Source organism: Myotis myotis, unplaced genomic scaffold (genome assembly GCF_014108235.1).
Source record: "Myotis myotis isolate mMyoMyo1 unplaced genomic scaffold, mMyoMyo1.p scaffold_m19_p_4, whole genome shotgun sequence".
Lineage (NCBI taxonomy): Eukaryota > Metazoa > Chordata > Mammalia > Chiroptera > Vespertilionidae > Myotis > Myotis myotis.
The window spans coordinates 37,118,007-37,145,903 of NW_023416346.1; the positions used below are offsets into that span (position 1 = coordinate 37,118,007).

The following is a 27,897-nucleotide window of genomic DNA, read 5'->3' on the forward strand; positions in this document are numbered from 1 at the left end:
TACAACTTGTTGGCAAAGCTAGAGCCAAAAGTATACTTGGTTTAGTGGACTGTGCCTTTTGGAAACAGACCTGGTTTAAGAATTAGTTTAATGGAATCCCATTCTTGGGTAAGTATGAAACACATTTGTTTAAAGGAAACCTTCCTGAAATATTTTATGTCAATTAGGCAAGAGAAATAGGGTACTATAGTCAGAGACCATGTCTCTTTTGCAGACTTTAACTCTTAAAATTCACCCAACTAAGTCTGCTTAGTTATTGTAGAAAATTGTTATTCCAGTAAAGCTAATTGGCAATATGTACCAAGAGGCTTAAAAATGTTCACACCTGTGTATGTAAATGCATAGAAAATGCATATAACAAAGTGATACTGCCGATTACTTCTGGGGAGAAGAGCAGGAACTAAGATGGAAGTGGTCAGCAGGGATTTCAGTCATATCTACAATGTATTATATATTAAATAATATAATTAGTTTTAATAACAGAAAAATATCCTCCCACAGCTAAGACTGTCTCCCAAGGAAATAATAAAAAATTCAATGCAGAAAAAATCAAAAAACAACAAAATGTCCTAAAATAGGAAATGGCTTAAACAAGTTAAGGAATATTAATTTAAGGCTATTTTATATAATAACAAAAAGCTATATTAGGTAATTTCTTATTACATTAAACAGTGTTAATAATATACTATTAACTTAAAAATATCTGTATACAGAACTATACTGAGCATAATCCCAATTTTGGTGGGTGAAAATGATACGCACACCCTCCCCAACATGTTATTAGTAGTTACTACTGGTTGGTGAAATTGTTTTCTTTGTTATACTTGACTGTGTTTTCCAAAGTTTCTCCAACTTGGCTTCTAGACTCTGGTTTCAACATGCTTTCATATTTGTCTTTGATTTTGTGTTACAGGCGTGCTTGTGTGATTCGAGGCCAAGTGGTGGCGGTAGATGGAACCCCCCTAGTAGGGGTGAATGTTAGTTTCTTGCACCACAGTGATTATGGGTTTACCATCAGCCGGCAAGATGGAAGGTAGGTCAATATTGCTTCTGATCATTGATGGGGGCCAAATACTGACTTCTAAACATGAGTGAAACCAGGCCTCAGGGGATGTAATGCTTGTAAGCCCATCTTTCTTCTGGCTGTATCTTGAAAAGTCCTTGGTGATATTTATCTCCTCTATTCCCCACCTAAATCAAACCAAATTTCTCTTCTAACCCTGTACTCATACTCTCAAATCTTCTTGAAACCCTGATCATGTGAAAAGTTTTCTAGCCTCCATCTAATTCCATTTATAAAGCCAGCTTCAACATTCAGTGAGGTGATGCAGGTAGTAAAGAGGGAGCCATGGACCACACAGGCTGTTCTTCTGTGACAGCCTCAAAATATTTTAGAAATAAATGTGTCCAAAATGTTTCTCTCAAAAGTATAGAATTCAACGACATTAAGACTTTTGTAAAAATGTGTCCTTCCTAGACTGCTTATTTTACTAGTGTCTGAAACTGGTTGACAAGCACGGTCAGCCTAACCAATTGCCTTTGGTGTCTATATAACCATAGTGATTTAACCTTAAGCTCCAACCACAAAGCTGCTCTCTAAGGGCTTCTCAAGGTTCTCTGAGACTTGGGAAGCACAACCACTAGGGGAAATCTTTTCTTCCTTGAAATGGATTTGCTCACAGAAACATTTTTGTTGCTGTTGTTTAGACAGACATTTATTAGAACAGTTGAGCCAATAGAACCATGCATCCAAAAGTATCTATTTATGATGCTCAGGAACATTGTAATAATGACTTTGAGGTACCCTAAGTCTCCAGGTGGCTACCCTTAGAATGTTATACTCATGACAAGCCACTTCAGTACTCACATAAACAGGCCAGTTGGCTTGGAGCTTTATTACAGTGTGAGAAACTATCTCATTTCAAGAACTTACGATCAATTCCAAACCACTCTGGAGTTGTTAATCGTTCAACTTCGGCTAACTGAATTTAGTTTTCAACTGCTTGTCAAGAAAATGCTTATAAAAATTAGTTAAAGAAGATAATAAGGAAGAGTTTTAACCTATATAAGAAAACAACTAATCATATCGATTTTTATATAAATTATAATATTATTAACTAGCCATCTATTCATTGTAACAAGTTCAGCAGAGTTACTCTGGATGCAGGTAGTCTGAAAAAAAAATATATATATATATATATATATATATATATATATATATATATATTTAAAGCCTAAGCAACTGTTAAGGTAGAACAACTAGAATGCACCAGAATGACCACTTCCTATGATGTGCACTGACCACCAGGAGGAAGACGCTTAATGCAGAGCTGCCCCCTGGTGGTCAGTGTGCTCCCACAGGAGGAGCACTGCTCAGTCAGAAGCCGGGCTCACTGCTGGCAAGCACAGCGGCAGTGGTGGGAGCCTCTCCCACCTCCATGGCAGCGTTAAGAAGCAGCGAACTAAGTGGTAAGGAGCAGCGAGCAGGCAAGTGTTAAGGAGCGAGGGGTCCCGGGCTGCGAGAGGGCACAGACCAGGCTGAGGGACCCCCCCCCATGCACTAATTTTGTGCACTGGGCCTCCAGCATATATATAAAAGGCTAATATGCTAAGGGTCCCACCATCCCACCGGTCACTATGATGCACACTGGCCACCAGGGGGCAGACGCTCAATGCAGGAGCTGCCAAGCTGCAGTAACTTGGCAGCGAGCTTCTCAGGTGACACACCCTGAAACCAGAGAGGGGGGAGCCTGATTCCTTCCTCGCGGGGCCTCACAATTCCACCTTTGGCCGTGGGTTATGTTATTGCTGGGGCACTGTCAGTCCCAAATCTGGTTTACTGCACACTTGCGTTTGCTTTCCACACCCTGTATGACAGCAACTTTGCAGTGTGCCCTCTTGCACTCCAGGGCCCCTCGGGGGATGTTGGAGAGCCAATTTCACCTGATCCCCACAGGCCAGGCTGAGGGACCCCACTTTCCGGAGGGACCCCGCTCACTCCACAGACGCCGGGAAGGGACCACAGGAGGTTGGCTCCAGGCGTGTACAGCCCTTCACGCCCAGTCCCACCCCACCGGCCACCTTCTAATTAATTTCCTTTCAATGTCCATGAATCCATGCACTGGGTCACTAGTGTGTGTGTGTGTGTGTGTGTGTGTGTGTGTGTGTGTGTGTGTGTATAATGTGTGTATACACACACACACACACACACATGCTATACACACTCACACATATATATTGCTTATGTCTGTATATATAAACAATACAAACTGAATTTCCTTTCATATATTCCATAATTGGCTCATTAGTAATTCAAATGGATCCTTCTCCCAATTAGATTGAATGATGGAATTTCACTAGTTCACTCACCAGTAGCTGGTACACAAAACTGACCTCTCCCTCACCAGTATGTTCCAGAAAATGAGAAATGGATTATTGCTTTAAAAAGACTATGCCCTCGGGGACATTTGACTGCTCATGGAGAACTGAGGGGCCCTCAGTTTTTTTTGGCTTGTGTACAAAGTTTTCAGTGAATTGTTTGATATTCTCACAAGAGAACATAAAAGAAACTTGATGTCTAAAAAGCCTAACAATTTGTTCCAATTTATAGAAAAATATTAAAGAGGGACATTTTTTGTGTTTTTAGTTTTAAATAAAATGCCAAGACCCTCTTCCCTGAGCTCACTGTAAGTTTATGTAGATGACAGATACTAGCCAGAGTCCCCTCTGGCTATAACTCTTCCCTCAGGCTCCACAAAGGGTGTCAGCATTCAAAATATGTTTCCCAAATGCCAACCAGACTGTCCTGTTGTCATCTCTTGGACATAAAGTGACAATCTGATGAGAGTTTCCATTTATATGTCTCTGCTTATTGCTACCTCAGATCAAGTAAGTACATTTCAGAAGCAGCATATCATAAGGAAGCTAGACCTGAGGGCAAAAAGGATTATAGAAAGGCTGAGATTAGCATTTAGATACTTATTAGGTCAGAGTGTGACATGCAAGATAAGATCAGATATGCAAGACCCTCTGTCTCCAATTCTCAGTCCCACTGGTCTGTTTCTGTGCCTGTAGTTCCCACCAAAAAGATCACTTCTTTTGATTAAGCTATTGACTCTCTCAAAAACCCCGTTAAATGTAAATATGTTATGTGGGATTTGGAAATAATTACCCCCATCATCATCCATTTGCACCAATTAATTAACAACTTTCCCTAGAGAAACAGAATAAGTCTAGATCATGGGACCAAAGTGATGTATAAAAAGCAGAGGGCAGCATGGGAGTGGACACATGGCCCTCTAAACGTAAGACTAGATAATGCAGATTGGGAGGCACCGAAGTATCAGAAAAGTAAAAAAGGCAATTCTGAAAGAGAAACAAATATATATGAGTATCAACTCTATGCCAGGCGTTTACATGAATGTCATTGTTTCATCCTCACAACAACTGTATGAGCTAGAAATCATTATTATCATCCTCCCCACTTGCAGATGAGAAGACTTATCCAAATTAACACAGCTAATAAGGTAGAGCCCAAAAGTTGAACCCAAGTAATCTGGCTCTTATCTTCTATGACTTACCACCTTCAACTTAGAGAGCAGGTGCTCAGTTAAGTGTTGAAGAAAACTATAAATATTTTAGCTAGTGACAAGCCAAGTAGGTGATTCTTGAGAAGCACTAAAGGTCTCAAAAACTTTGTTTGGAATACTTCATAAGATGAAGAGAGGGTTCCCTCTGATTCTCCTATATATGCTTGACTCTTGACTTTTTAAAAATATTTCTTAATTGATTTTTAGAGAGAATGAAAGGGAGAGGGAGAGAGAGAAAGAGAGAAATATTGATTGGCTAGCCCTCAACCCAGGCATGTGCTCTAACTGGTAAACTGGCAGCCTTTCAGTGCATGGACCAGCCAGTGTCCAAATGACTGAGCCACACTGGCCAGGGCTTAATTATTGTCTTTATGCCAGTTACTCATTTACAGTAGTAGCTGAGTGATAGATCATGTTAGCCCACTTTACTAATGAGGAAACTGACACTCATGGATGTTAAATAACTAGCCCAAAGACACAAAGTTAACATGGCAGAACTGGGATTTGAACCCAGGTGCAGATGAAGCCAAAATCACATTCTTCCTGAAAAACAAGAAGCTTGCCCTGTCTGCTTAATCTTTCTAGAAGTAGGGAATAATTCCCAGGGACATATGTTCTTGCTTAGATAGTTTATTTTGTATTTTTGTTGTTTCTGCTTGTGTTTGTTTTCAAATAAATAAGCACTTCAGTTTAAAAGAGTCAAGAACTAAGATTTGGGTGAAGCAAATAAACTTGCCCAAGGGCATAGAGTTAAATCAATGTAGAATGTGAACTAGAGGAAAGGTCTCTTAGCAAGTTATGTTGGATTTTCCCCACTATACTTGCCTTAAACTACTCCTGTATTATCATAAATTCAACCTCTCTGTCTTAAACCATAACCATAAGCGGTTTGGGTTTTCTTTTTTTAGTTCAAACCTAGATTATTTTCTATAGCTAATGCAGTTCTTCAAATCCTCTTTTTGGAAACTACCTTAATATTACAGCTACTTCACTGGAAAGGAACAATAAACTATACAGTATTACTCATCCTTTGTTACTGTCCATTTATCTTTATCTGGAAGATTTCTGCAACAAGATACAATTAGTAATGCTATAATAAATACAATAAATGTCCTATGAAGGGAGTGGTGAGCTCTCCATAATTAAGTCTGATTACCTATCAGGGCATTTTATCATTGAAAAGGTGTTTTACAGAAAGATCGTTTTTGGATAGAGGGAATTATTACATCTCTCGTGTGGATTCAAGTTGCTTTGAATATTAAGGAGCATCATATTGCCCTTTATCCATTTTTTAAGATATAATGGTAAAAATTATCATTATCTTACTTTTACATAGTATTTTATGCTTTTTGGATGCTTTCAAGCACATTATCATTATACTTTAAAGGGGAGTAAGGAAGAACCACATAGTACAGAATAAACTGAAACTTGAATCTGTTATGCTCCAATGCAAGAGTCATCTAAGAGATGCACTTGCAGATGAGGTGGTCTTGCTTTGTCAGAGATATGGAGGGAGTTGTCAGTGGAGATGGACAGGATCCATTACAGGCTTCCTTACAAAAGACCAAGAGGCTTTCTAAAAGGAAGCAGGAATCCTAAATACAGACTTCAAGTAGAATCAGGAGCCAGTGGGGATAGTCATATTTTCAGGGTACAAGTATGGTATTGTTCAAGCAAATTTCACTGAACAATTTTCCTCTTCTGCCTTCTTTCTCCAAATACCAACTCAAAGACACCATCAGGTTTCTGACACTATGTTTGTGATCCTGAACAAGATATTTAACCTTTTGCCTCCTACTTTTCTTGATTTTTTTTTTTGAGGATGAATAATACATTAGATGCTGCTGAATGTGAAATGGTCATCTTTCAGTTATCTCTAGCACAAAGGGTAGCAGTGATATCACATTTAACTTTGCAGAAATGAATGCAGTAGTTTTGTTTAAGATAGTATTAAATTGACTTACAAATTCAGGGTGAATATCAACTGGTGATAAGAAATTTTTTCTCAGAAGTCAACTGGATAGTGAAAAGAAGTCATCCATGGAATGAATACTGAGCTAGAGGGAACTTATAACAGAGAATATGAATGGATATATTGAGTTCCAAAAAAGGAAAGTACACTAAAATTACCTATTTTTAAACTTTATTTTGGTTGTTCATTTGCTTAAAACTGTCTTATAATTTTCCATCTCAGCTTTGACCTCGTTGCCATCGGTGGTATCTCTGTCACCTTAATCTTTGATCGCTCACCTTTCCTGTCTGAGAAGAGGACACTCTGGTTGCCTTGGAATCAGTTTATTGTGGTGGACAAAGTAACCATGCGGAGAGTTGTATCAGACCCACCATCCTGTGATATCTCCAACTTTGTCAGCCCAAACCCTATTGTGCTTCCTTCACCGCTCACATCATTTGGAGGGTCTTGTCCAGAGAGGGGAACTATTGTTCCTGAGCTGCAGGTGAGTGCATTGGCCTTTGAAAGTATAAAATCATAGCATCTTGGGGTGCTCAACAATGCATAATGGCTAGAGTCTTTTTCCTGTACTCCTGCTAGTACTATAATGTACTGCCCTTCATTTGTCAAAAGAAGCCTTTAAGTGTAGTCTTTTTGGCACACATTTGCAAAGTGCTTGCCAGGGTGATAGGGCACTATCTGTGGCCATGGAACAAAGCAAGATGAACTAGTTGTCAAGAGAATTAAACCCCAAAACTTGACCTAATGAACACTGTGCTCTAAGGAACGAAGATAGCGGGCTCAATCGTGTTAACAGTATAATCAATAAGGTGGGACCATTTGTGCTTCTGAAATGAAAGCTCTTTAAAAAATCTAGTTTTCTTTCATTGTCAAGTTTATATCCATTGTCGTCGTTCTTAGAAGGCTTGACAATTCTTCTTTATTTAACTGTGTTTAGTGAGGGTAGTTTTCAAGGCTATGGGCTTTAATGTTTAAAGCTTTGTTTTTGAGTGTTCAAGCTTTACAATCAGAGGGACCTTGATATTTTAGGATTTCTGAAAATTTTTCTTTATTGAGCATTCAATATTTTAACTTCAATTTTAAATCATTCAAACATCCATAGTGCAATTCTCTCATTACATTATAGAAACATTTTAATGATAGTTAATATGGAAACCACCAAAATGAACTCAAGTCATACAGATCCAGAATTCAAAAAGTATACTCAAGAAGAAATAAATGGACATTCTGGGATTGAATTGGTTTTTCTTCCATCACAACATCCCCACAAACTATTAGCAGTGCCTGTAGGATACCTCTTAAGAAAGGCTCACAAAAAATAGTGCTGTATGGGACAAGGAGTCCAAAGAGTTGCCATTCCTGTCTGTTTCATTGTTTTATCTTAGAAAAAAAGTAAAAACAGGACAATATTAATGAGTAAGTACATTTGACTGGTATGCCAATCCCTTCACAGATGTCATAAGGCAGTATGGATCTCTTTCAGCACAAAAGTTTTCAAACTGATTTAAGATTGCATGTTTTCTTGAGGAAATGAAATACTAAGGTACTAAGTAGCATGCTATTTTCTTCTATTGTGCTTCTGCCACTATCTAAGAAGACACAGCACAGCCAATAGTATCAAATAGCTAATGTAGAGCAAGAAAAACTGGGCATTAAGTAGACAAAAGGGATTTGTGCCCTCAAAGAAAGGATTGGCACCCAGCCGGGATTGCTCAGTGGTTGAGCATCAACCTATGAACCAGGAGGTCAGGGTTCGATTCCCGGTTGAGGCACATGCCAAGGTTTCAGGCTGATCCCCGATGTGGGGCATGCAGGAGACAGCCGATCAATGATTCTCTCTCAACACTGATGTTTCTATCTCTCTCTCCTTCTCCCTTCCACTCTGAAATCAATAAAAAATACATATTTTTTTTAAAAAAATAAAAGAATGGCCAGAAGTGCTGGACAATGTGAGATATGTGTTTCACTATGTGTACTAGTTTGGGAAAAGGAAAGAGGGACAGGGTTCTGAGCTAAGCATGAATGAGGGCACAGAAATATCCATATTGTGCATGTCACCTTAAATGTGTTGAATAGGATAGGCTGTATTTTTAAAGTCGAAAGTCATGAAATGCAAACTTTAGTTTTAGTGACCACTTTTGGTTGTTTAACTCCATCTGTGCTAATAAACAAATAAGTCACAGCAATTCATTAAAAGTAGCCAAGCAGTATTTTCACTCTGGGACCAACATATAATATAAAAATTTCAGAGGAGCTATTGGGAGTTATTTGCTTTTCAGTCACAGGTGCCAACTTGGAAAAACTACTTCCCAGCTATTGGTATAACCAGACACAGAGAAATATGTAAGCAAAATTTGATTAAAAATTTGGCCTCAGGGTCATTCCAAAGCTCCAAAGAAGACGAATTTGATGGCATCAGTAAAGATTAATTCTAGGGAATCCATAATCTCTGTCATAAAATATCACTTGCTGGGCCTGCTTCTGGAGACCTTCCTCTTAAAGACTGTAGCCTGAATAAGGATCACAGCAATAGTTTTGTGATATATGACTTAACACACTGAACAAGATTTTGTGTATGGGTGTATATAAGAAAAAGACCACTTAATGGCACCCATGTCACTGAATTGCTTGACATTCAGCAGTGTGATCTACTACTAAGCAGTGTTTAGAAAACTGTTGAAAAACTTAAATTGTACTTTTCACAGTCATTCCTGGCAGAGAAAAAAAGAGAATAGTTCTCAGAGTTGGCTGGATGGCTTGTCTCCATGCAGAGTCAGTGCAGAATTAGAAACCTATGGACACACAGCCTCACAAAGATTCTAGAACAAGTGGCTTTACATCCACAGATCCCTTTAAGCTCTCTCCTTTTATCTGTTTCTAAGGCAACAAAGCATGCAATATTCTGACCTACCTGTGAGCACTCATCAGAACCAATTTGGCTTTCTTCTTTCAGGTTGTACAGGAGGAGATCCCCATTCCTTCCAGCTTTGTGAGGCTGAGTTACCTGAGCAGCCGCACCCCCGGATATAAAACACTGCTACGGATCCTTCTAACACATTCAACCATTCCCATGGGGATGGTTAAAGTACACCTCACAGTAGCTGTGGAGGGGCGACTCACCCACAAGTGGTTTCCTGCTGCAGCTAATCTCGTCTACACGTTTGCTTGGAACAAGACAGACATTTATGGACAGAAGGTTTGGGGACTGGCAGAGGCCTTGGGTATGTTGAAATAATTCTATGCAAATAGTAGTATGACAATCGCAAAATAGAACGTATTGGTTGCATATTAACCTGCATTTGAAATAATTACAGCCTTTCTTTTATCTAAAACAGGCGTGGGGAATCTTATTTCTGCCAAGGACCATTTGTATATTTACAACATTATTTGAGGGCCATACAAAATTATCAACTTAAAAGTCATCCTGCTATATTTGGTCAAACATTGAATTAATTCACCGCTCATGCCTTGACAGGGCCAGACCAAATGATTTTGCGGGCCTTATACGGCCCGCAGCCTGCTGTTAACCACACCTGATCTAAAGGATCTAAGGCAGCGGTTCTCAACCTGTGGGTCACAACCCCTTTGGCTGTCGAACGACCCTTTCACAGGGGTCGCCTAAGACCATCCTGCATATCAGATATTTACGTTATGATTCATAACTGTAGCAACATTACAGTTATGAAGTAGCAACGAAAATAATTTTATGGTTGGGTCACAGCATGAGGAACTGTATTTAAGGGCCAGAAGGTTGAGAACCACTGAAAGGTGTTTTTTCATTTAAACACTTCCTTCATGCCTGGTTAGAGTCCCCTTTTGATACATTCTTGCTTCAAGCAGTTTTAGTTCCCTTTTTATGATGACTACACACCAGTAGAATCACATACTCTCTGGCTTGTAACTGTCTCCAGAGCTGAGCATTACCTTCTAACTGTGACCTTTGGTGTGGCATTCTTAGGCCATGTTTTTGGATTTGACATTTAGACTGTCATTTCCACTTAGAAACGGCAAAATTTTAACTTATAGGCATCTCCACTTATTACCTTTTATGTCTAAGATGGTTAGACTCCATTAAATTGTTACTTTGGTAGGTTAAATAAAAATCATCCTACCTTCCCAGTCCTTTTGATTTTCTGTTATCTCAAGACTTTAAAACCTAGAATCTTACAGATAGCAGAGACCTTAAGAGGTCCTTTGGGCTGATAGTTTTCAGATATTTAGTTCTCACAGACAAATGACATTTTTAAAAAATGAGACTGAGAAAGATTTGCCAACTTTTTATTTTGGCAAGTAAGGCTATTTTAAAAAGGGGGAAAACACTACTATCTACTATTACCTCCTATCACCATCTATACTAATAAAAGGATAATATGCTAATTAGACCGGGAGACCTTCCGGACATCCTTATGGACAAAGCCATGGTGGTGGGGCTGAGGCAGAGGCGGTTAGGGGTGATCAAGCCAGGAGGGGAAGGCAGTTGGGGGTGATCAGGCCGGTGGGGGGGCACTTGGGGGAGAGCAGGCCAGCAGGGGGGCCAGTTGGTGGCAAACAGACCAGCAGGGGGGCAGTTGGGGGCGAGCATGCCAGTGGAGAGGCAGTTAGGGGCAAGCAGACCAGCAGGGGGGGAAATTGGGGGCAATCAGGCCAACAGGGGGGGGTGCTGTGGAGGTGAAAAGGCTGGGGCAGTTGGGGACGAGCAGGCCAGCAAGGGGGTGCAGTTGGGGGTGATCAGGCCAGCCAGGGAGGGCAGTTAAGGGCCATGAGGTCAGCCAGGGAGGGCAGTTGGGGGCCATGAGGCCACCCAGGGAGGGCAGTTGGGGGCCACGAGGCCAGCCAGGGAGGGCAGTTGGGGGCCATGAGGCCAACCGGGGAGGGCAGTTGGGGGGATCAGGTGGCAAGGGGGTTAGTTGGGGGTGAGCAGGCTGGCAGGCAGAGTGGTTAGGGGTGACCAGGCAGGCAGGTAGATGAATGGTTAGGAGCCAGCAGTCCCAGATCGTGAGAAGGATGTCGGACTGCTGGTTTAGGCCCGATCCCACAGGGCCATGAGGGATCACACAGGAATGGGGCCTAAACCGGCAGTCATACATCCCCCGAGGGTTCCCAGATTGGAGAGGGTGCAGGCCAAGCTGAGGGACAGCCACCCCTCACCCTTGTGCATGAATTTCATGCACCGGGCCACTAGTTTATAAATAAATTCAACATTTATAAATCAGTCCTAGTTGTGAATGTAACTAAATGTCTGAAGTTTTAGAAATTGTGGAAAGCAGTTGGGGGCCATGAGGCTGGCAGGGGAAGGCAGTTAGGGGCGAACGGACCAGCAGGGGAGGGCAGTTGGGGGCGATTGAGCCAGTCAGGGAGGGCAGTTGGGGGCCATGAGGCTGGTGGGGGAGGGAAGTTGGGGGCCATGAGTCTGGCAGGGGGGGCAATTGGAGGCAAGAAGGCTGGTGGGGGGCAGTTGGGGGCAAGCAGGCTGGCAGGCAGAGTGGTTAGGAGCCAGAGGTCCTGGATTGCGAGAGAGCTGTCCGACTGCCAGTTTAGACCCGATCCCACAGGGTGCAGGCTGGGCTGAGGGACATCTTCCCCCACTCCACCCCCCCCCAGGCACAAATTTCGTGCACTGGGCAACTAGTAATTTCATAGAAGAGGATACTTTAACACAAACAAAAAGAGTAGTCTGTCTTAAGAAATGACAGTAAGCAATCTAATACAGATGCTGAAAGAGAGAGAGACAGAGACAGAGACAGAGACAGAGACAGAGACAGAGACAAAGACAGAGAAACAGGCAGAGAGACAGAAAACCAATGTCTTTATTTCCCTCCCTCACTCTGTAGATGACAGTGAAAACTTCCTAAGAGACCTGACAGGTCTGTGGAACCGCAGCTGGGAGCCATTGTGCCTTCAGGCAGTATCTCCTGGAAACCACCCCTGGATAGATGAGAAGACTATTTTTAAAGTTCTCCAGAATAGATGTTTTCATATCCTCCCTTGGAAGTGTCTATCATGATACAGCTCCCATATAACTGACCTATATTTTTTAGACTACATTGTGTCAATTTCTGCTCTTTCTTTCCAGAGGAAAATATAGAGAGAGAAAACAAAAAGACTGGTGACTCTTGTTTGCCCAAGAGACCCTCATATATTGAAGTAATTAACTCATCTCTGTTGGACTATATTATCATGCAAGGAACATACTGTGTTCAGATTTCCTCAGTTGGTGGGGAATTACTGTAAAGACCCACCACCTGCCGCAGGCCCTCACCACCCCACTATCTGTGTCCATATATACCTACAAGGTCTTTGGTTGATTACCTCCCTCCCATCCACCCTTCCCCACCTTCCCTCCAAAATTCCACACTCTGTTCCATGCTTCCATGTCTCTGGATCCACTTCGTTCATCAGTATATTTTGTTAATTAGACTCCATACATGAGTGAGATCATGTGATATTTGTCTTTCTCTCACTGACTTATTTCACTTAGCATGATACTCTCCAGGTCCCTCCATGCTATCTCAAAGGGTAAGAGATTCTTCTTTTTTTCTTTTCTTTTTCCTTTTTTAATTTAATTTAATTTATTTATTTGTTTGTTTATTTATTTATTTATTTTTGCTGCATAGGTTTACCTATTCTTGATATTTCAAACAATTAGAATCATACAATATATGGTATTTTGTATCTGGCTTCTTTTACTTGGCATAATGTTTCCAAAACTTATCCGTTTCATAGCATGTATCAGTACTTTGTTCCTCCTGTGACTGAATAATATTCCATTGCATGGATATACCACCTTTTTTGTTTATCCATTTGTCAACCGATGGACATTTAGGTTGTTTCCACCTTTTGGCTCTTATGAATAGTGCTGCTATGACCATTTATGTAAAAGTATTTGTTTGAATAGCTGTTTTCAATTCTTTGGGAAATATACCTAAGTAGAATTATTGGATCATACTGTAATTCTGTTTGACTTGTTGAGGATACAACAAACTGTTTTCCACAATGTCTGCACCATTTTATCAACCTCACTTAATGCATAAAATGTATTACATCTCTTCCTTTTAAATACTCTGATGCTAAAGATTCAAAAATTTTCCTCCTGTTGTAGTTAAGTACTCTTACTCAGTTTCCAATATGTCTGTGGATGTTGAGTAAACAACTAAAACACAAAGAAAGGCAGTCTTTGTAGTATACACACAGTAATGGAGCCTCCATTCCTATTGTTTGCCTATGAGTGTTAGTTTACTTCCTATTTCTACAATTATGTTCCTGGTTTAAACTTCTTCAAACATTCTGACTTTAAAATATCCTTAATTGAAATGCTAAAATATATGTTATTGGTTCCTTTTTAAGGCCAATAAGAGTAAAAAAAGCAAGAGTCAGTTGACCCACTCAGAAAATCCAAAGGGAGAGGGGGGAGATGTTCCTCATGGTGTTTTATGTGCACCTAAGGGACACAATTTTTTAGGTAGAGAAAGAAAACTGGCAACTATCCCAAGGATAACAGCCAAAATGATTTCAAGTGTGATACCTAAAATAGAAAATGTCCTGATAACTTAATCATGATTAAAGGGGTTTTATCTACTACCCAGTGTCCATGTCCATCTCCTTGGAAACTAAGAGAATATTTTCAACAGTGGTAAAAGCATTAGAACAAGTGGTAGAATAAAGTTGGAGAATCTGCTTCTTTGAAGGTGGATTGTGAGCACCTTAAGAATTCCATAGACAAGAAATAGTTCAAGTGATAAATGGATGGAAACAAAGGGATGATGAATATTTCCACTAGCTCATACCTTCATAAATATGATTAAATCTAAACAAACAAAGAAAAACATTTAGTTGTATTTCTGGCCACATTTCATAATCACTTAGCTGATGTGAGAAGAAAGAGACTCAATTTTGCACCAGATATTAACAATTATCTATACTAATAATAGAAATATGCAAAATGTCCAGGATGCCGTCACAGTAACAGTAACGACCGAACAGCAGGCTGTGTGGGGCGACCAGGCTGACAGGGGGTTAGTGAGGGACAACCAAACAACTGAGCAGCAGGCTGCATGGGGTGACCAAGATGATAGGGGGATTAGTGAGGGACGACCAAATGACTGAAATCAGGGTATGTGGGGCAACCAGGCCAGCAGGGGGGTTAGTGAGGGACAACCAAATGACTGAACAGCAGGCTGCATGGGGTAACCAGGCCAACAGGGAGGGCAGTTGGGGGTGACCAGGCCGGCAGAGGGGGGTACTTGGGGGCAACCAGGCCAGCAGGGCGGGGGGGGGGGGGTTGGGGCAACCAAGCTGGTGGACAGTTTGGGCAACCAGGCTGGTGGGGGGTGCAGTTAGGGGTGATCAGGCAGGCAGGCAGGTGAGCAGTTAGGAGCCAGCGGTCCCGGATTGTGAAAGGGGTGTCCGACGGGTCCTGGATTGGAGAGGGTGCAGGCTGGGCTGAGGGGACACCCCCCCCCATGCACGAATTTTGTGCACCAGGCCTCTAGTGCTATATATAAAATACTTCTCAGATTTGCTTCACATTCAGAAATCCTGGTATAGTCTTTGGTTGGCAGAATAGCCACCACTTACTAAATATGTCCATTCTTGGAACCTGTGAACATATTATGTTACATGACAAAAGAGAATTCAGGTTGCTAATCAGCTGACCTTGAGATGATTATCCTGGTTTATCTAGTCCCAATGTCATCACAAGATCCTTTAAATGTGGAAGAGGGAGACAGAAGGGAGAGTCAGAGATAGAAGAAGATATAACTATAGAAGAAAGGCACAGCAAGATGCAACATTGCTGGCTTTGAAGATCAGGGAAGGAAGCCACGAACCTAGGAATGTGAGCAGCCTTGAGAAGATGGAAAAGGCAAGGAAATAGATTCTCCTTTAGAGCCTCTGGAATGAACTCAGCCTACTGACACCTTGATGTTAGCTCAGTGAGACCCATTTCTGACTTCTGACCCCCTTAACTCTACGATGATAAATCTATCTTAGTTGAAGCCTTTATGTTTGTGGTAATTTGTTACAACAGCAATAGGAAAGAAACCTTGACCAATATTTTTACAGTCCCAGTCATAGCAAGGATTTTTGTTTAAACTATTGCCAGAAAGGTTTCCCACTCTTCTTCTTCCCCATGCCAATTAAATATGAACCTCTGTCCCATGCATTTCTAGGTGATGGAGACACAGAAGGTTAGATTTAAAGAAGCTGAATTTGAAGTGATGGTGCATCTCCAACTTGAAATGTCCACTTAGTGTGAAATGTGGGGCTCTTGTTTCCCACATAGCTCAGCTGTGGGTAATTGGTGGGATCTCTAAGGGCCAGAGTGTCACAAAAGAAGAATAGCTTGTTGAGGGACAGCCAAAATGAGAAAAGGAGTGCTTGAGATCCTAGGATAGTTCACCATTTTTTCCAATGAAACAGACTTTGCAACTGGAGAGATAATCCCAGAGTGAATAAATTAGCGGCAGAGGTTCTGTGAATGACTTCCTTGGAGAAGTATCAATGGCAACTGATAAGATTGATTAATCCAAGTATAATATCGATCAAGTGCAAGAAGAGTAAAATCACCCCCAGGGTTGCAGTACAAAAATCACCATCACTAGTTCATCCGGCTTAAAGATTTTGTTGTCTGATACACAGACAAGACTCTCCTACTAAAAACTCTGTGTGAGCATGTGAAATGATTTGGCTTTAGTACTTTATTTTCTAGCTCTAAATAAGGTACGATGCCTGGAAACCATTGCATATTATTTAGTTTCTTTCTCAACTCTACTGCTTGCGAAACAATGTAAAAACATCATTATTGTTAAGTTCACAGTGCCATTAAAATTCTAGAAACGGCTTATTTAATTTGACAAACTGGCTTGTTCAGGGGCTCTGATGTGCATCCATTATATGAATTCTGTCAAAATAACTCCCTATGTCCACCTGGGTCTGCACACATTATCAATATGTAATAATGCATTCTGCCTGGTCTTCATTTTAATTAAATTAAATTGCAGCGGTTTGGAGTCCTGGAAGTTCAGGAAATCAGCCATCCGCCTTTAATAGCACTGCTATAAACAATTCTATTTTTCCTTCAAGGTTATTGGCAACAACAATTGCATAATTATTTAGTACAGTAGTTTGGCAAGAAAGAGTAGTGTTTCAGGGAGAACTAGACTTCCTAAAGGTTCACGGTGCATATGAGTCTGTCTGAATTTTGTGAGAGAAACAGGGGGACATTAATAGTAACAGGTGCTAAGCTACGGTTGCTTTGTGCACACAAAACATCCCCGAGAACGTTGCTTTAGTGTTCATAAATTTCCCTTCAGTAAAACCTAAGCAGGCTGGGAAGCCACAGAAATAGCATCCACTGAATATTTTAATAATAAGTGGGTATTGCTTTACAATTTGCAAAGTACTTTCATATATATTATCTCACTTTAATCCTTATAACATTCCTGCCTGGTAGGCATGGCATGATTAATATGATTATTTTACAGAGGGGGAAACTGAGGTTCGGAAGGAGCAAGTGACTTGCATAGAGTCCTGTTCAGAGCGGAGCTTCAAGCTTGGGTTTCCCAGTCCTGAGTGCTGTATGTCTTTCACTGCTGCCTCTCATCACTAAAGTGACCAACCTACCTTACCGAGTACCCAATTCAACGCCCCAGTGGCTTTCTGTCAAAGAAGCTCCAGAGATAATAATCTTTCATCATTTCTCTCCACTCATGAATTCATAATCGTTAACTGAGAGCAGGGCTGTTTTATCCACTCAGCTTCATAGGCACAGCACCAAGGATATGAGGTTTTCAAGGACCAACAAAAATGTTTGCCACCTGAAAAGTAAGTTTATTGGCCCCAAAATATGAAAAGGAAACCAGAAAAATCAACATTAATAAATGTTAAAATAAATGTCTACAAAATGGAGCATTATGTCAGCTGGTCAACTGCAACTCAGTTTTCACTCTTACATATGAAATATGTTTAATGTTGGATATGGATTGTGAGTTGTATCCCTTTTCATATGTCTGATAAGATATGAGATAGCACCTCGCAAAGTAAAAATGCATAGAGCCTCCCAGGTTTGTTGTTTTTTTTTAATGACTCTGGTAGATACTCTCTCTGATAAGCAGCCTGTGCCCATTTCAAACTGCAGGTCACACCCATTAGTAGATTGTGAAATCCATTTGGTAAGTCAATCAAGTATTTTTTTAATGAAGTAAAATGTAATGGAATGTAACAGAACAAAAATGAAAAGAAATGAAAATAGCAGAATGTAACACTATTAAGAGAGTATTGTTTTAGAAAAATTTGTTTCAATTATACGTGTGTGTGTGTGTGTGTGTGTGTGTGTGTTTCCCCATGTGCATGCTGGGTCACAATTAAATGGCTTCAGAGCATAAGAATTTGAAAGCTATTAGTAAGATGATACACTCAAGATACAGAAAAATTAAATAGTTTACCAAATAAACCATATGACTTATTTTCCAAGTTAGCATTTATGACCGTTTTTGCCTCCCAGTCTCCTCTACCAATTCCTGTCAGGGTATTATGGAGATCATCTCTTTAAGATTGGGTGACCATATGATTTATTACTCAAACCAAGATACTTTTGAGGGTAAAAGGGAATGCTCTTCATAATGATATCAAAACAACAACATAACCACGTACTGTTCCAGAATACATGGTACTTCTACCTCAAGGTGATCCCTAGCTTCCTGTCTTTTTAATTTGGAGCAAATAAAAGGTTATTTGTTTAGTATTTCAGAATTGTGGGTCTTCCTCTTAATAGCTATGATTAACAGTGGGAAAAGGCACTTACTAAAGAGTCACTGGGTTTTAGCTCTGGTTCTGCCATTTACTAGCCAAAGCTCACTTTACTTCTCTGAATCTATCATCCCATCTATCAAATGGTAGTAAATACATCTTCCTCACTAGTTTTTGTGAGTCATCAAATGAGGTAATATACACAAAAATGTATTTGAATGTTAGGCGTTATACAAATGTGAGGTGATATTATTTTAAGGAGGCCATGGATAAAAGTTCTAGAAGATAGTTAACCCTTCAGGGTATGGCCTCTCTCATATGACAGATTATCCAGTCCTGTGTAATATCCACTGTATCCACAGTGTGTAGCAGATCACCTACCTGCCAGGCACATAGTGTGGCTCACTGAAGCTTTGCTGAGTCATTAGAGGATAGCCCCTTTTTTTTTCATTACAATATTGCATCCCTTTAATCAGTCACATTTATTTAAAAGATAAACAGTCCATTTTCAAGGTGAATATACTTCCTGAAACCTTCCCAAAGAAAAATGCCTAAGTGCTGCTAAAGAATAGTTATCTTTTCTTTTGTACTATGTGGGGTGAAATGGGAGAAAGGGTTGTTCTTCATTTGTTTTTTATGCACTGGAGAGAAACTGACTCTTTAGCCACCCTGACCTTCTTTAAATCTCCCAAAGACACCAAACTTCAAAGCCTTGCACTCATATTGTTCTCTCTGCCTAGTATGCTCTTCCCTATACTTAATGAGGTAAACCCCTTCAGCATAAAGAGGCATTTCCTTGCCTTCCAACTTAAATTCTCTTGTTACACTCTCTCTTAATACATTCCCATCATAACATTTTAGACACCCCCCCCCCAGCTTTATGACTTATTTGCTTGTTTATTTGTTTACTGACTGGCTGAATTCCTTTAGTAAAATCTATTTTCTCTCTCACACTGTTAAAGTCTATTTTATCTCTCACTGTGTTGCAGGGAGGTGCAGTTTTGAGCCAGTTACTTTGGGATGACAGTCCATCATAATATTTATCACAATTTGTGTGTGTGTGTGTGTGTGTGTGTGTGTGTGTGTGTGTGTGTGTGATTTAATTTTGTTCTATATTTCTGTCTGTCACTAGAATGTGAGCTCATCTGAGGGATGCTATGTTGTTCTGTGTTGTTCATCCCCGTATCCCCATTAAATATTGCATATTTTTTGGATGAATGAATAAAAACAGAGGCTAAATTTTTAACCCTTGCTTATACAGTTGACCCTCGAACAACACAGTTTTCAATTGGATGGGTCCACTGATAAGCATATTTTTTCAATAAATACTGTAAATGTGTTTTGTCTACCTTTTGATTTTCTTAATGTTTTCTTTTCTCTAGCTTACTTTATTGTAAGATTGCATACAATATATGTATTATATATATATATATACATATATATATATAACATATAAAATAAGTTAATCAACTGTTTATGTTATCGATAAAGCTTCTGATCAACAGGAGGCTATTAGTAGTTAAGTTTTGGAGGAATCAATTGTTATATGTGGGTTTTCTACTGTGTAGGTGTCCATCGCCCCCAACCACCACGTTGTTGAGGGCTCAACTGTATAATGGGATGGTGGGCCTACCAAAGGAGAGTAGGATATTGCCTAGGTACACAAAGGTGCTCACAAATGTGAATGTGAGCCAGTACATCACTCTGACTTTGGTAGCCTCTGAGTCATCCAGGTTCCAGGCTCCTTTTTATGAAGCTAGGCTGGGACAAAGCAGCCAGAAAAAAAATAGATTTCAGAGTAGAGGACTTTTGGCAAAAATGATGTGTGATTACCTCACTCCCAGATGCTTTTTACTTTTCCTACCTATACTTTCTCTTCATCCAGCTCTCTCATTTTTAGTACTATCGTGTTTAAACCTTATTTTGTAAACAGGTAGGATATAGATCCTAAGTAAAGTATCACCAAATCAACTCCAGTGATTCATTCAAAAGATCATAACCAAGCAGAGTTTATTTTAAGACCAACAAAGATGGTTCAACATTAGCAAATCTATTGCTATAATTCTCCACCTTTAATATATTAAAAGACAAAACTATGTGACTATTTCTGTAAGTGCTGAAAAGGCACTTGGTAAAAATTCATCACCTGATTCTGACACTCTTGCTAAGCCAAAAATAATAGATAGATAAACAAAGCATTTCAGGCTACCGGGCAATGTGTCAAATTGAGGAGCCTCTGGGGTCATCCTAGCCTATGATAAATCACTAGGGAAAAAGAAAAGGTATAAGCAGCTCTGGGAGCAGGTACCTGTTCTCAGTAGATAGCATGTTATCTACATAGGCTTGGTCTATTGTTGCCATGGCCTGCATCTGGTTATTTAGATCTTTTGTTTTTTATGTTTCATTGGTGTTTTGCATCAATCTAGTATTTTAAAAGAGTGGGACATATTTATGATTCTGTTTTAAAAATCTCTTTTGGGTAAGAAGGTGTTGATCTACCATTTGAATGTCATAAAGTTATTTTTAGATGTTCCTTGAGTTCATGAAGGTAACATGTAAATTTCTCACACTGACTATCAGACTACTTTTAATTATATATTGCCTTCATAAATGCAACCATTATGAATTCTGAAGCCTTAGCCTGAAGCTGTTGAAAATCAGCTGCTTAATCTTGTCATATTTCACACATCAGCTTCATTGCATGGCATCTTTCCCTAGCTACTTAATGTCAATCTCCTACCCCAGCCCTGTAGGTGAATGTCACAGCCACTAAATTGGGTGTCAGGAGCACTGTGGCCCTCAGCCTTCTTACAGTCCCCACATCATACAAATGCTGCTGCTGTGATCAGTACAATGAGCATTCAGTTATTTTTCCAATGTCAAATGGCTTTAGGGGAACAAGCTGCAGCTTTTCTTTGTAAGCCAGTGTAATATTTGCAAGATAACTAACAGTGAAGTCAGAGGTGCAATCCTGTGACTGGTGCAAAAGTAACAAGCCTATCTTGACAATCAATGGCTCTTGGTTAAGGAACATTTCATTAATATCTCTGTGAGGAGGTGAGGGAGAGAATACAACAAGATAGAAATCCAGACGAAATTAAAGGGTGTCACCAGAGAAGAGGTCACATGGTTCAGAAAAAAGTATTGTGCCTTTATTAATGGCCATTTCTCAACTGCCTTCCCCATATATACACACCAGCAAGGGACCCACTATGCCAGCCCCTGGGAAGTATAGTTCAGGAACCCCCTCCCCCACCTACCTCCACTCACTGCAAGACTAGTCTATAGTCTCTAGCTCCTCTGAAATATTGGTGAATAATTATTTTTCCTTCCTATGACATTGTTCTTCCTAGTCCCCACTTTAGAGTGCCAGAGACTGAATCTGTGGTCTATCCCCTGCTGTGTTGATGATCAAATGTGAGAGGCAACAGGCTGCCTGGGAAATGGTTGTGGTCCACCCTGCTATTTAATGGAGACTCGGCTGTCACAGTGCCAGGGAGAGTGTATGTCAGGACTCAGCATTTTCAGTTCCAGCCCCTGAGTAGCCCCTTTGCCCCCATATTTAATTATCTGAAAAAGAGTAGGCATTTAGTGCATATCAGTCTGCTTCTATGAGAGGAAGTCTAGAATTGGTTGGTACTGTATTTGGAAAGCAGCTCAGCTCCGTGGGGTGAAATGTCTGCCTTCTCATAAGCCGATTGCAAGTTCCAGGATTCGGCTTAAGTGGGCTGCTGTCAGAAAGAAACCTTGCCTTGTTACTCTGAATAAGGAGTCCCATAAAAAAATACCCCGACACAGCCATTCTCATTAAAATCAGTTGGAATTTTGGACAAGTCTTAAGTATAAATTATAACTTTATTAGCCCATAGAGCTTTCTCACAAGAAAGTAAATCTAATAAAAATTAGAGGGAACTTATTAAGTGGCTGCCTTGTTGCTATTTGCTTGTTTCTATGACTTGGGGGGTGGAATAATCTAATTGTGGGGTTTGCAACCAATGCACTTTTTTGTTGTGGACTAGAGAGCAATTCAGAAAGCAGATATGAGGAGGTGAAAAGAATATGCCTCATTATCATTGCACCGAGAACTCTTTCATTGATACTTTATGTAAGCATTTTCTGCCATAGAGTTGGGAAGATCTTTAACTGTTACTGAGAGTGGAGAAGCAGGCTCCAAATTACCATCAGAGGTCACCAGAGCATACTACTTATTCACAAAACTGCACAATCACCTTCCGGAGAAGAGATTGTAGGGGAGCTCACCAGGCTTACAATGTACAAAAGGCAGATCCTGGCAATGGTAGGGAAGGAGTTGATGGCATGAAGGGAACTTGTAATCATTGCCATTGTGATTATTTGTTATTCAAGACATAAATGTTGGCAAGGGAAGCAAAAATGATATTCTTCTACACACCAGCATGGCCATAAGTGTGTATCTTTGACTTTTTGGTTTGATCACCAACTTGAACTGGTCAAATGCAATCTTGAAAGAATGCACTTTAGAATCATAGAGTGTTAGTGATAACGGGGGGTTATAAAAATGACCTAGTACAAAGGTCCTTAATCTGAGAATATCATTTCAGGAGGCCAGTGAATACTCCCTAGAATTATATGTAAAATTTTGTGTGCATATGCGATTTTCTAGGAAGAAAATCCATAACTTTTATTAAATTCATAATAAAAAGTTCCCTGACCCAGAAAGGTCTAAGAACCACTATTTCTAGTACCTACTCTGCTCTCCCCTCTACACACACACACACACACACACACACACACACACACACTTTGTTACCGATAAAGAACACAACTCCCAGAAGTGGAGAATAATTTGCCCAAGACCATACTGCTAAGCTAATGGCAGAGCCAAGAGTTGAAGTCTTTTCTAACTCTGGGTCTGAAACCATGTCTTTCCACTATACCAGAGTTGTTTTAGCAAGCATCAGAACCAAGAAGATTTCAGACAGCAAGGATTTGTGCCGCAAGCATAATCTGAATTAGGTTACCTTCGAGATCCTTTACTTTACTGAAATTCTATTCCATCCACCTTAATAGAGAACAGCATTGACAAAGATGATCCCAAACTTTTAGAAATTATTTCCATTTCATTATTAGTCTTTCCCACTCCCCATTGATCTCACTTGCTAATAATGCTTGTTTAGGGCTAATAGTAAAATGAGTTTGCCTTCCATGAGCCTTCACCAGCTGATGGCAGGGTAGGAGTGCATCTCCATCAGGACCAGCCACATAATTTGCAGGACCCACCGTTAGGTAAAAATACAGAGCTACTTGTTAAAATGCATTAAGGAGCCTGACCAGCGTGGCTCAGTGGTTGAGTGTCAACCTATGAACCAGGAGGTCACGGTTCGATTCCCGGTCAGGGCACATGCCCAGTTGCAGGCTCAATCCCCAGTGGGGGTCATGCAGGAGGCAGCCTATCAATGATTCTCTCTCATCATTGATGTTTCTCTCTCCCTCCCCATTCCTCTCTGAAATCAATAAAAATATTTTTTAAAGTATTAAGGATTTTAAGACAGTGACAGCAGAGCATTTAAGCAAGTGTGGTGCCCTTCTGAGCATGGGCCCCTGTGAGACTGCAGAGGTCACACACCCGTGAAAATGGTCCTGATCCCTATTGAAGCTTTGGTGAAGCCTGGGACAAAGAGGAGCCAGTCTGATTTAAAATTGGCTACACATGATCCACAAAGTTAGAGAGTTCTGTATTTAAAATCAAAAGGACTTTTTGGCTTATCTGTGCAAGTGCTCACATATGCACATGCACATGCACATGCACACATACATCAGTTTGAATAAAAATTCCATCTTTCTCTTCACCTAATGCCAAAAACCAAAACTGTCTCACTTTAATTTTTCATCTGTGGACCTACTGTGCTGGCATTGTTTAAGCACACATTTTTATCACCAGTTTCCATAACCAAATGACAAAAGAAGGAATGAGTTCTTCCAGAGCATCTAATGAGTCAAGTAGAAGCAGGTACTCAAAAGCAATGGCAGACAACCAGCTAGGGATATTTTAAGCTGCCAGAAAGAGGGAAAGAAGCTTTGGAGTATGCAGTGAAATGAGCCAATAGTCTCCATTTTTTAACATTATGAGAACAAAAAGCATTTAAATTCAAGAATCAGAAATTTGGGGTTCCAACAGGTAAGCAGATTTACCAACTGAGACAATGACTGGGACTTGGTGCACTTGAGCTATGCAGACTTCAGTACCCAAGCTACCACATCCCATACTCCCCATTTTAGTGGCATACCAGGGTTCCAAGCTTAATGCACAACATCTGTGCTTCATAAGACTTGAAGCCAAATGTTGGGTGATGTCCCATTGGTTAGCTATATACAGAAACCAAAATATAATGTGCACAATGTGGAATTTACATTGGAAGCACTTGCAACACTCTAAGCAAACTCAGACTCCTCAACAAACTAAAGGCCAGTTAGTGCAAGAGAAAATATAAATTGGGCAAATTAATTTTTATTAGACTCATGTTGTCAGTTGTTGTATAAGGGTCCCAGTACCTCACAGCCAGCTTCATAAGTGCATTTTGCAGTCTAGAGAGAGAAGAAACCAGCACTTCTTCTACAAAGGTAAAGAAATAAATCATGTCACCACAGCTTAAGTCTTCAGAGAGCTTATTTCTCCACTTTTACAACGTAGCTTCCAACCCAAAATCCCATACTAAAGCTTAATGCTATAAACATATGGTAGATGCCTAATGACAGTACTCATTCACTCATTCATCCATTTATCCAATATGCACTGACTGACCACTCTTGGATGCCCAGTGCTATGCTAGGCACTGTGCTGAACTGTGTCAAATTTCAACCCAAGTCAGAATTCAGTAGTAAATGCAATATCCACAGAATTATCAACAGGGTAAAAATGAAACAAATTTTTTGAATTTTTTCTAAAGTGTTATTAACTCTTTGTTTGCAGTATCTGTGGGATATGAATATGAAACCTGCCCTGACTTTATTCTCTGGGAGAAAAGGACAGTCATCTTACAAGGTTTTGAGATGGATGCTTCTAACCTAGGAGGCTGGTCATTAAATAAGCATCATATTTTCAATCCTAAAAGTGGTAAGCAGCTTTTAAAATATTACTTAATACTCTTTTCTTAATGCTATATTACATTATATATTACATTATTCATTGTAGAAAATTTGAAAAATTACAAGGAAAAAATTGCCTGGGGGTTCACAACCTAGAGAAGACCATGTTAGTTTATTTCCTTTCAAATATAATAATCTGATTTCCAATTAGTGCTAGTATAGTGAGACCTCTTCATCACAAAGTTATATGGAACTGGGTTTTGCTATCTTTATTGCTCTATCACAAGTGATAAACAAGTGTATCTGACATTGTAACCGACTTTTTAAAAGTGGAATAATAATTGGCATATTTCATACAATCTAAGACACCCTCAGTTATAAGTACACTATTATTTTATGGAAAATGCTGCTGATTAAACTATGATATACATTGATTGTTAGATAAATACTTATTTTAGAGGTGTTTAAATGTGAAGCAAAATATACACCTGAGAATTAAATAATCATCTATATAATGCAGTTTCAAAGGGTTTAGTGAACTTTGTCCCATTTTAAACACAGCAACCCTACAAAATGGCATTAACCTCATTTGAAAGATCAAGACTCTGAGACTTAGATAGTCATGTGACCTTCCCCAACATTGCAGTCAGTAAGTAGCTAGAGCCATGTGCTCTTTCTCCTACATGGTAGCTGTTTAGCCACATAAATATCAGTATGTCCAATAAGAAGGTAGGAGTAAAAGGACAGTGATGGGTAAAAGAAGAGAAGAGCTAGGAGGGGAAGAGTGCTTTATTGGGTTTCTCTTAGTTTAAGGCTCCCAAATCCTGGACTTAGGAAAAGAGGAAAGAGCAATGAGAACAAGACATCATCATTTTCAGTGTTTTCCTTCTTTGAACCACATTTTCTGCTGTCACTTTGTCCTAGTTTGTAATATACATGTTATATAAATCAGGAGAAGGGACTGCAGGTGGCTCTTCTGCCCATGTGTCTCTCATACAACTGATTTTGCCACCCTGGTCATAAATGCTTCATCATAGTTCCTCCATCTCCTTTTGCATCCTGCTGGAAAACCAGTCATTGGTGTTTCCATCCAGTTTTCATTTGAGCATCAGCTGGTAAGTTTTCACTGAAATCACATTCCTTTTCATCTAAAGAAGCAGATTCTTAGCAGCCTTCAGTGGAACATGTACTTTGGGTTATTTGTCCAGGATTGGGGTATGAATATATTGAGGCAGCTACATTCTTGCATTTAGCCATCCTTGTATCTACCTTACCTTTGTGGACCAGCTGGCTAATGTCCAGTTATCTTTTAAGGTCATGAGCTAAGAGATCCATTTAATAATCAAATCTATTATCTTACTTCATTTGCACCACTTACTTCATTTGGATCAGCCAAGCCAAACAGCCACATAGGCTGGGAAATTTTGGTTGGCAAAGCTAAGCAGTTTCACTTCAACCATAGAATGAGATCACCTCCCATATTCCCAATGTGGGATCCTGAAGGTGAATGATTCCATTGCTGTATGCCCCTGTTATACCTCCTCCCCCACTTTCAAGGAAAATTCTAAATTCTATTTCAAATTGCTTATTTTTTTTAAGAGCATAGATTCAGGCACAGATATAAAATGTCAACTTATTTTCCATTGTCAAAAGGAGAATCACAGTTTTAAAAGTACAAAAACGAAAGGGCAGATGCCACTTATTAAATTATTAGGTTTTTTTGTTTTGATTTGAAAAAGTTTGACATTTTAAGCAGCCATTTCTTTTCCACTCACTTTTATTGGCTTGTATGGATTGTCTCTTTCAAATGCCTGTCATTGACATTAAACACAAAATGAGAAATGACCTCAATCGAGCCAGCCCCCAGCTGTGTGCTCCCAGTCCTGTATCCTCTTATCATTTGCTTCACACAGGTTTAAACATTCAGAACACAGGGGAGCCATTCAGAAAGTCGGCTTTGGGCCCCTCCTCACATTTCCACAAATGTATTCTCTATACCTCTTATTCTCCAATAACTAATTTTTAGGTAAAGGTACCAATTTATTTCTGAGACTCTTTTTAACAGCTTTATTGAAGTATAATTTATACACCATAAACTTCACCCATTTTAGGTGTACATTTCACTGACTTTTAGTAAATTGTACAGTTGTGCAATCTTCACAACACAGTTTCAGAATATTTTTATCACCCCCCAAAAAAACCCTGTGCTCACCCCAGCCCCACTAAATCTGTTTTCTGTCTTTTTCTGAGAATTCCATCCTGAGAAAGAAACCTTACTTTGGATAGTTTTTATTAAAGGAACATTTGTTCATTTTATCTTCTCATTTGTAGGCACATTGTATTTCTAACCAGAAATTGGTCACACTTGCCAGGAACAGATCTGAAGCCAGCTCTGCCATTGCCTTTCAGCCTGACCTTGGACTGGAACACCTCTCTTGGGACATTTGTGAAGTCTAAATCCCACCCACAATGGCAGTTTTAGAAGCAGGAATGATAAGTGTGAGGGAGCAGCTTTGGGAAGACCAA

General features: G+C 39.9%; 1 protein-coding gene across 1 annotated transcript in view; it reads left to right on the forward strand.

Moving 5' to 3' along the window:
• The window catches only part of LOC118653373 (teneurin-1-like), a 64,646-nt gene that overhangs the window by 31,022 nt on the left and 5,727 nt on the right, over positions 1 to 27,897 (forward strand). Inside the window, exons 5-8 of the mRNA XM_036304118.1 lie at positions 914 to 1,033; positions 6,784 to 7,045; positions 9,515 to 9,782; positions 25,256 to 25,399. Coding sequence (XP_036160011.1) covers positions 914 to 1,033; positions 6,784 to 7,045; positions 9,515 to 9,782; positions 25,256 to 25,399 — 794 coding nt within the window. The remainder of the gene's footprint in view (positions 1 to 913; positions 1,034 to 6,783; positions 7,046 to 9,514; positions 9,783 to 25,255; positions 25,400 to 27,897) is intronic.